Source organism: Cherax quadricarinatus, chromosome 52, assembly GCF_038502225.1.
Source record: "Cherax quadricarinatus isolate ZL_2023a chromosome 52, ASM3850222v1, whole genome shotgun sequence".
Classification (NCBI taxonomy): Eukaryota; Metazoa; Arthropoda; class Malacostraca; order Decapoda; family Parastacidae; genus Cherax; species Cherax quadricarinatus.
In genome coordinates this window covers 21,693,604-21,704,741 of record NC_091343.1, presented here as the reverse complement: position 1 = coordinate 21,704,741, position 11,138 = coordinate 21,693,604, and the positions used below count along the sequence as shown (strand labels likewise).

The window sequence follows — 11,138 nt, the reverse complement described above, 5'->3', positions numbered from 1 at the left end:
ATATATATATATATATATATATATATATATATATATATATGTCGTGCCGAATAGGCAGAACTTGCGATCTTGGCTTAAATAGCAACGCTCATCTTGCCATATAGGACAAGTGAAAATTTGTGTATGCAATAATTTCGGCAAAATCATTCTGAACCTAACGAAAAAAATATATTTCACTGTGTTTGTTTAGTATTAAATTACTGTAAACAAATCTAAAATATATTTAGTTAGGTTAGGCTAAAATAAATTGTTCATGTTATAATAAGGTTAGGTAAGTTTTCTAAGATTCTTTTGGTGCAAAATTAAAATTTTTTACATTATCATAAATGAAAAAAATATATCTTTAAACGTATAAGAGAAAATTTTAGAAAGGACTTAATTTTAAATGAGTTCTTGCTAATTGACCAGTTTTACATATTCGGCACGACATATATATATATATATATATATATATATATATATATATATATATATATATATATATATATATATATATATATATATATATATATATATATATATATATATATAATGGATCACCTAAACACTACAGTGGACTTTATTATTAACGCACGAAAAAGTTAGTTGTATCGTTTGAGATAAGCAATAATCTGGTACTCAGTATATCACTGTCAGCGCTATAGAGACTATTAATACCGTCCTTTCTCCCACTGTACTTGATAAAGATCTCATCGAGTAAAACGTCTTCTATAATAAATGCATACCTTGTTCTACGTGCTTTTGATTTAATGCTCACTTCGTTTCATACGTTTAAATTAAGCTCATGACATTCTTCTTTTTTTTATAAACTTAAGAAACTCTTCTCATTAATAATGAGATGGGGGGAACTTAACCAGCAAGAAACCTAGAACTCCTTTTGAAACCAAAGTAGGTGTTTACGTAATACCTTGCAGAGACTGCGAGAAAAATATGTTGGATTCATTCATTCATTAGGGATTTGCCGCTACTTCCGGCCCGAGTCTTCTCCAGATGACGACCCGGCGGTGGCCCCCGGGTTGGGGATGTCGTTCATTTTCTTTCTTCTGTCTTCTTTCTTGGGGCCCTCCGGCTGGAGGGTAACAAATATGTTGGAGAAATATCCTAAGATACTCACCTGAGTCGAACGTAAATACACTCTTATCTAATGAAATACTTTATTATTTTTTTTCGACGTGGTCAGGTAAGCTTGCGGAAGGCTTCTGTAGCATGACCAAAAGCCCCACCGAATGAGTCGTCATATGGCTGAAACCCGAATTAGCAGAAATTTTAATTTCTTTTTCTTGACAAGCAGAAATACCATCACCTTTCTTAAGTGAAGCCTCGTCTAAGCAATGATTTATCCACACACACATTGACCAGTGCAATCAATAGCACAACGAAATAGTTTTAACATAGTTTTGTTTGAGTGTCAGGCATTGTACCTTTCACGGTTGTCAAAGTGACAGAGTAACAATATTGACATCAGAGTCACAGCGCCCTCGTTTGTCAGACGCGAGTTTGTCAGAAAGGCAAGTGGAGTCTCAGGAACAGAATAAGACTGGATTTGGGTAGAAAAATAGGCTCAGGTCACAAAATGAGTTTGACAGAAAACTACCAGAAGCCGCAGGTCACAGGACGTGTGTCAGTGGTATCATGTAGCTTCAGGAACAGCATGTAAGCTTGTCAGAAAGCCACACGAAGCCTCAGGTTATAAGATGTGAGATTTTAGCGGTTCAACAAAAGAAGCCTCAAGACAAAAGACCTGACACTTTTTAACGAGGAAAAGCATGTAAAATTTCTGAAAACAAAATATGACTCTATCAACACTCAAGTCACACGAAGTGATTTTTGTCTAATTCGAAAATACATTAAGATTTAGGTAACGAGAAGTAAGTTTGTCAACAGAAAAACACGTGAAACCTCTGGCGTTAGGTAGCTTGAACTGTCTGGTATAAAATGAAGTGAAGCCTCGTGTTAGGTAGCTTGAACTGTCTGGTATAAAATGAAGTTAAGCCTCGTGTTAAGTAGCTTGAACTGTCTGGTATAAAATGAAGTGAAGCCTCGTATGACAGTGTTGACTCTTGATATATTAAATTATTGACAAGGTGGAAAATTTACCTCCAGTATGTTAGGCGGATGCTTATCTACTGAGCTGGTTATTAATTTACAAAAGCCCGGGTTAGGAGACATTTTCCCAACGAGGTAAAGCTGAAGCTTACAATGAACAGAGACAGATTTGTTTTACTAAATTTTGTTGATATATGTGAAACAATTTTTTTGTGCCATACTAGTATAAAGGCATTTACACTGAGAGAAATGGACACACAAATGCATATTACTGAAAACGTTTCGGTCTTTCGACTTTGATCACTCTAAATACATGTATGTGTTCTTTTTCTCAGGCTGTCAGAAATCATTTACCATTTGATGACGTTTTCAAATTGGGCAAATTATCACTCGTTCGGTTAGAAACACTACCTGTTCACGAGGATTCGATCCTCAGATCACTGGTTCGTCAGTCCAGGGACAGCAACCATCCAAGGAGGGACTACCGTCCTGTAATGTAAGTGAAACATGAGTGCATGTTAACTGTTTTGCAATCTGGCAATATTTTTGGTCTCTCCTTTCAGTCTCATGCACTACAATAACGTGTTTTCATTGATATCTTTGATAACGTATGACGGCACATGATCCTGGAAATAGGAGCTGCTTCCCTACACTCATCAAGGCTGTTTATCTCCCATTTTCGAGGCATTGTATGAACCTTATGAGTTTAGCCCTTATAAATAAAATAAAAATATAAATTGTTAAAAGGTATACGAAATGGAGTGTAGAAGTTCCCTACGACTTGTGTAGCAAATGTAAATAATAAATAGCAAGCTGTATAAAAAGTTCAAGGTGGTTGGCAGGGCCAGTGAACATTGACGTCTGTACACTTCTGGAAGGACTGCCTAAGAGGAAAAATAAAATTATAAAAGAATCAGGTTACCACATTTGAGAGGATCTTGTGTATTTTTCCTTGTGGTGGCCGCCATCTTAATGAATCATGATCAGTTTTCGTGAGACTTATTTTCATATACTGTATAAAGACACAGATACGTTATATATACATATATGCACACATGCTACATAAATATTATATATACTGTATATATATATATATATATATATATATATATATATATATATATATATATATATATATATATATATATATATATATATATATATATATATATATATATATATATATATATGTATATATATAAGCAAAACAACCACTCTGAAAGAATAGAGAAATTCCAAGCGCTTTCGTGACTACTCACATTATCATGTGAGTAGTAACGAAAGCGCTTGGAATTTCTCTATTCTTTCAGAGTGGTTGTTTTGCATATTCTGAAATCACCTGTTTACTGTGATCTTATTGCATATATATATATATAAATACATATATATATATATATATATATATATATATATATATATATATATCGTGCCGAATATGTAAAACTGGTCAGTTAGCAAGAACTTATTTAAAATTAAGTCCTTTCTAAAATTTTCTCTTAGACGTTTAAAGATATATTTTTTTCATTAATGTTAATGTAAAAAGTTTTTATTTTGCACCAAAAGAATCTTAGAAAACTTACCTAACCTTATTATAACAAAATCAAATTATTTTAGCCTAACCCAACTAAATATATTTTAGATTTGTTTACAATAACTTAATACTAAACAGACACAGTGAAATATATTTTTTTCGTTAGGTTCAGAATGATTTTGGCGAAATTATTGCATACACAAATTTTCGCTTGTCCTATATGGCAAGATGAACGTTGCTATTTAAGCCAACATCGCAAGTTCTGCCTATTCGGCACGACATATATATATATATATATATATATATATATATATATATATATATATATATATATATATATATATATATATATATATATATATATATATATATATATATATATATATATATATATATATATATATATATATATATATATATATAATGTATTCATAAGTTTACTGTGTTGGTCAGGTGATCGCGTGTCGAACTTCAGGTAATTATTCATCGCTGTTGTTTTTCATCTATCATCAGATACTTTGCTCATTCTTATCTTTAATATTGTTTGTCATGCCATTACAAATTACATATAATATGAAATCTTTAAATGTTCGACCAGAGACATCCTTGAGCCAAATTCTTATATATATATATATATATATATATATATATATATATATATATATATATATATATATATATATATATATATATATATATATATATATATATATATATATATATATATATATATATTATATTTTATTTAAAACACTGGACAAATACAAGAAGTTATAAAAGTATAATAAAATGAATCATAATACTGGATATTAACAATAAACTCCAAATATCACAACCCCAATACAGAAAATAAACACACCATACATAATGGCATTATTACAGCCAAGATAAGATAAGATAAGATTTCGTTCGGATTTTTAACCCCGGAGGGTTAGCCACCCAGGATAACCCAAGAAAGTCAGTGCGTCATCGAGGACTGTCTAACTTATTTCCATTGGGGTCCTTAATCTTGTCCCCCAGGATGCGACCCACACCAGTCGACTAACACCCAGGTACCTATTTGCTGCTAGGTGAACAGGACAACAGGTGTAAGGAAACGTGTCGAAATGTTTCCACCCGCCGGGAATCTAACCCGGGCCCTCCGTGTGTGAAGCGGGAGCTTTAGCCACCAGGCCACCGGGCCACCCAACATACAGTTCACCGGGCCACCCAACATACAGTTCACCGGGCCACCAAACATACAGTTCACAACATATGCTGCAAACCCCACATTGTACAAAGTATAACTATTGCCTGTGCTGCAAATTCTTATTAGAGAAATTGCTAAGGTGTAGTGAGGGCAGTTGATGAGTGACGTCAAGGGGTCCATTACGGGATATTTACTCTCAAAACAGCCAAGCCTCGTTTAAAAACACTTTAAAATAACACCCTGCGCTTCTTCCTCCCGTCCATTGGAACAGACGGGTTGCTACTAAATAAATTTTCGAATGCTTGACGATATCCTCATCCCAGCTCAGGCTTACATATTTTATTCCCTGTAAATAATTTACATCTTATTTTGTTTCCGCAAAGCACCCGTAATAAGTAGGAGAGTCCCAGCAGATGTTCTAATTTACGTTCGTGAAAAAAAGAAATTAAGGTAACTGCTGTTGCTGTACTATTCCCCATTTCAAACAGTTATTTTTAACAGTTAAAATAATAAGGTAACAGAACTATTTCTTGCCTTGACAGATGTTGGGCAACTACAACAGGAAGTTGAGGGTCTCCTTCATGCTGTTATTCCTGGTTCTCCTCGTCGTCATCGTGAACAAGATTCATACTCACTTGTTTGCCATCATGACCTTCAATTCGTTATGGAACATAACTGTACCAACGTTTTTGGATTGGCCCTTCGCCAGCACTTGTATCTTACGGGTTAATCTCGATCAATGTAGATGTACCCGGACACTCCAGCTTGACAAGTCTAGCTGTCCCTCCCAGGTGTTCTTGATGAATAAGAATTCGTATACTGGGGCCCGACGAGCAGTAGAGGGGGTAGAAAGTAGTGGTAAGAGCCAGAACCAGTCCAGATGCAGCTCCTGGTCCACGCAAAGAGGTCCCGGTCAAAAGGTAGGTCCTACGGACCAGTGCTCATTGATTCTTACAGTAGGCGTTATTTAAAAAAAGAATCTGGCAGCGGTATGAGATTGTGATATTAAATAGTATCAATAATGATTATCCGTAAAAAATAATCATTTATTCTAAATTTTTCACCTAAATAATGGTAAGGATTATTGACAATATGACCGACTTTTTAACGTGTTGGTCACGACATGATAAACTGTGTATGAATAAACTCGAGTTGCGTTTTTCTATACTTTGTTGAAGAGGCGTGTGTGTATGTGTGTGTGTGTGTGTGTATCTGTACTCACCTAATTGTACTCACCTAGTTGTGGTTGCAGGGGTCGGGTCACAGCTCCTGGCCCCCGCCTCTTCACTGGCCGCTACTGGTTCACTCTTCCTGCTCCATGAGCTTTATAATACCTCTTCTTATCGCTGTGTATGGATTCTGCCTCCACTACATCGCTTCCGAAACTATTCCACTTCCTCACTACTCTGTGACTGAACAAATACTTCCTAACATCCTTGTGATTCATCTGAGTCTTTAACTTCCAACTGTGACCCCTTGTTGCTGTGTCCCATCTCTGGAACATTCTGTCTCTGTCCACCTTGTCGATTCCTCTCAGTATTTTATATGTCGTTATCATGTCTCCACTGTCTCTCCTGTCGTGTGTGTGTGTGTGTGTGTGTGTGTGTGTGTGTGTGTGTGTGTGTGTGTGTGTGTGTGTGTGTGTGTGTGTGTGTATGTGTGTGTGTGTGTGTGTTTGTGTGTGTGTGTGTGTGTGTGTGTGTGTGTGTGTGTGTGTGTGTGTGTGTGTGTGTGTGTGTGTGTGTGTGTGTGTGTGTGTGTGTGTGTGTATTCCTCCCTGTGTATGTTTCTGTTTGTGTCTGCGTTTGGCTGTCTGTCGAAAATACCACAGACAGAGAGACAAAGTCTACCTCCAACACCAACTACACCATTTTCTCTCTCTCTCCAGGTAGTGAGTTACTCCGTATACGGTGAATTTCCCGGTGAATATCACAGAGGGTTGGAACTTCTGATACCGCAAGTAGCCAGAATGTACCCAGGCTGGGTGATACGGCTCCACCTGGACCTCAAACAGGAGCAACAGAGGGAATGGGCCTGCAGGCTCGCTTGTAACTACGACCATCTTGATCTCTGCGATTCCACGAACATTACGGGTACTGTCAGACAGGCGGAAGGTTACCAGTTGTGAGTTAGTGACATTACATGAAATAAGGAAAGCAACGGATATTAGTAGAAGAACAGGAGCAGGTAGACAATGTAAAAAACAATTTATATTTAAAAAGAGCGAATTCATTGCAATGTTTTTCAATATTTGTTCAACATAGAATATATATATATATATATATATATATATATATATATATATATATATATATATATATATATATATATATATATATATATATATATATATATATGCAATAAGATCACAGTAAACAGGTGATTTCAGAATATGCAAAACAACCACTGTGAAAGAATAGAGAAATTCCAAGCGTGACTACTCACATTATCAAGGAACTATGAAAGTAAAGCATCCAAGGAAGGTATATAAGGGGTCTGGCCAACACCTCACTATCAGATCCCACAACAGTTAAACACCTGACGCGCGACGGTTGTGCGAAGGACGTGTCCAGTTGGGCCGGCGCGCGTCAGGTGTTTAACTGTTGTGGGATCTGATAGTGAGGTGCTGGCCAGACCCCTTATATACCTTCCTTGGATGCTTTACTTTCATAGTTCCTTGATAATGTGAGTAGTCACGAAAGCGCTTGGAATTTCTTTATTCTTTCACAGTGGTTGTTTTGCATATATATGTCGGTGCCGAATATGTAAAACTGGTCAATTAGCAAGAACTCATTTAAAATTAAGTCCTTTCTGAAATTTTCTTTTATACGTTTAAAGATGTATATTTTTCATTAATGTTAATGTAAAAAATTTTAATTTTGCATCAAAGGAACCTTAGAAAACTTACCTAACCTTATTATAACAAGAACAATTTATTTTAGCGTAACCCAACTAAATATATTTTAGATTTGTTTACAGTAATTTAATATTAAACAAATACAATGAAATATATTTTTTTTCGATAGGTTCAGAATGATTTTGGCGAAATTATTGCATACACAAGTTTTCACTTGTCCTATATGGCAAGATGAGCGTTGCTATTTAAGCCAAGATCGCAAGTTCTGCCTATTCGGCACGACATATATATATATATATATATATATATATATATATATATATATATATATATATATATATATATATATATATATATATATATGGATGAAGTCTTTGGTGTACCTGGCTTTGGGAAACAACGTTTAGTTTTGTCTGGTTATTTAAAGCTGTGGTGAATCGTTACTGTTTAAGCACCGTGAATCTGATTCTCTGCTTGCATGGTCTTGAGACCATGGGTTAGAATCCTCTGCTGGACTTGTAATATCAGAGAGATATATATTTGTCTGATAATATCATAAAGATTATTTTATTCAGGATAGTTGAATCGAGACGACAGTGGTTCTGCTGTTAATAGTAATACTACTGTAGCAATATATATTATGACTATTTCCGCTACTGTTACTACTAAAACTAATACGACTATTACTGCTAGTACTACTGTTGGTGCTGGTGCTGCTGGTGTTTCTGCTACTACTACTACGACTACTGCTACTACCAGCACCAACACCACTGCTTGTGTCCCTATTTTCACTTAAAACAAAAAACAAGATTAACATAGGCCATCTTGAAGATGCTTCACAACGGGAAGATGTAACTCAAGACACAGTGCTGTCACCCCTTTACGGTACTAGGAATGAATATTTAACATAATGTCATGGTTATGGCTGCCACGCATGACGTCGTTGGATAACGACCCAACGCTAATTTTAGCGAGTCAGGCTTCCGTACTCCGTCACTGGTGGGGCCATGATCCTAGTGAAGGGTTTTTAAGACACGGTGTTTACATCGAAGTTAACGGGATCCCATTCCACCTGAGTCTGGCGCTCAGCAGACGGAGGATCAAGCCTCCACCACGGCTTGCTCTGAATAACCCACGTGGTTTTAGCGCTTAATATGAATTATTATTATTATTATAATTATTATTATTATTATTATTACTGATTTTGCGCTTCCTTTTGAATATGATAATGAAAATGACGATAATAATTTAATAAAAATACAAATATAATAATTATAATATGATTATTAAAATTAATAAAAGAAAATGTATTGTATATTTATACACCGTGAAGTATATGTCTGTCAGCTTATAAACGCTGAAAGTTTACTCTAATCCCTAAAATAAGTATTAAAGTATTTTGTCTGGTTGAGAAAAGGTAATGAGTGACCTTAGTGTATTCGATAGGCTTGAAACCCAGTTTACGAACCAACTGGTAAATATAATAACAATGCTGAATTACGACACTTATGTAACTCTCTCTCTCTCTCTCTCTCTCACTGGTGTACTGTACCGTAGGTGTAGGTGACGTGCGGGGTTCCACGCCCACCACCTGGAGGTTCTGCGTGGTGGGTGACCCTTTGGTGAACCGGTACATCGTCAGGGATGCTGACTCACCCATCCTGCAGCGAGAGGTGGACGCGGTCCAGCAGTGGATCACCTCAGGCAAGGTCAGTGTCATCATTATTAGAATCGATTGAATCATTATAATAATAATAATAATTATTATTATTATTATAATTCTCCATGGGGAAGTGGAGAAGAATTCTTCTCCGTAAGCCATGCAAGTCGTATGAGGCGACTAATATGCCCGGAGCAAGGGGCTAGTAACCCCTTCTCCTGTATACATTACTAAATTTGAAAAGAGAAACATTCGTTTTTCTTTTTTTAGGTCACCCTGCCTCGATGGTATATGGCCGGTTTGTTAAAAAAATAATTGTAATAATAATTAATAATTACAATATTGCAGTGTTTCCATGTGATGCGAGACAACAAGCACCATGGGGTGAACATGCTTGCTGGTACCTGGGGAGGCTGCAACACCTGGTACCTCTCTAAGGCTACTAGCGTCCGGGATTCCATGCTAACTAATGCCCGGGAATGGAACTACGACCAGGTTGTCCTCTCGGTGAGTAGCAATAACACGAAGATTCGTTCTCCTAGGTTGAGACAGTAGTGGCGCTGAGTGAGTGTTGAAGGAGGTTAGATTCATCTAGGTTGAGACAGTCGTGGCGTTGAGTGAGTGTTGAAAGAGGTTAGATTCTTCGTGGGTATTTCAAAACTTTTCCTCGGCACTGTTGGTATGGAGGAGATTGAAATACGATTGTGTAAGGAGTATTATGGACCGAACTAGTGGCCATACGTGTTCAGTGCCACAGCTGAATCGACACTGTAACAATGTGTTCAGAAGTTTATGCAAGGTCTACACCTCGGTCCCACAACAAAAAAACATTGTTTTCTCATGTTTAGAATTGTTTTTGTATGTTCTAAAAGTGCATGTGACACATTAGAAATGAATGTTTTATTCGAAGTGAACATCAAATTTTTAGTCAATGATCAAATGAGATACTTTCTTAGTGTTAATTGCAACATATCTTCCCAAAAATGCTTTATAATTCACTAATTTTTCAATGGTAAGAAAAAAGCTTGTTTTTATTGTAAACTTAAACCAACATTACCCTTGACAGCAACACATGTGGCCGTGGGCAAGTGGAAATGTCCTGGTTCATGACTCCTACACCTGCGAGAGGTTCCCAGGCTCCTTGCCCTTTCCTTCACAGCGAGTCAATGACACCTTCGTCGGAATGAGGACCTACAGGAAAGAGTTCGCGAATGACGGCGTCAGAAACGAGTGTCCAGTGGCGTGTCGTCCAAAAACACACAAAGACTGGAAGTACTGTTGACTGTCTTCACCTCAACACGAAAGTAAATATTTCCTGCTTTAATATACCTGTGTCATGGTTGGATCATTATCATGGTGACTGAAATCCCTAGCAGTTCTAAGTACAGCGCAGTGAATACAACAATTGAAGTTGAGGAATAAAATACACGCCCACAGATAGCTTTAGCTTATTTTCCCACCACAAGAATTGACAATTAAACCATGTACAGTTATTTACACTATGAACAGTGGATAGCAGTCAATTAATGAAATCGTAGTAGAGATTAGAGAACGAATAAAAGTACTCTTACTGATTTCAGCAATAGAATACTCATACAGAGGACAGATTCTGGTATGGAGTTAGACATACTGAGACATGTAAGGATCAGAGAGTCCTGGCTGCACCGCCATGCAAGGTAACTTCACTTGATCTTCTTAGGTCATCCCATAACTAAACGGTGCACTCATTTAAGCAAGCATTTACCTACTGAGCGTAAAGCCGGCTTAAAATGACATGCATAAATGTGATTATATGTGATGTATGCCAAATATAGATATGCACTCAATCGATGCCAGAGTTATGACACCATATTCC

The 11,138-nt window shown here is 36.5% G+C and overlaps 1 protein-coding gene across 1 annotated transcript; it reads left to right on the top strand.

Annotated features, from left to right (window-relative positions):
- The first annotated feature begins 2,385 nt into the window (after positions 1-2,385).
- On the top strand, positions 2,386-10,721 carry LOC128696778 (uncharacterized). Its single transcript, XM_070095985.1, has 6 exons — positions 2,386-2,542; positions 5,309-5,690; positions 6,659-6,859; positions 9,181-9,332; positions 9,632-9,790; positions 10,350-10,721. Exons 2-6 carry the CDS (start codon positions 5,309-5,311, stop codon positions 10,563-10,565), a joined length of 1,110 nt encoding a protein of 369 aa, XP_069952086.1. The 5' UTR covers positions 2,386-2,542; the 3' UTR covers positions 10,566-10,721.
- The last annotated feature ends 417 nt before the right edge of the window (positions 10,722-11,138 follow it).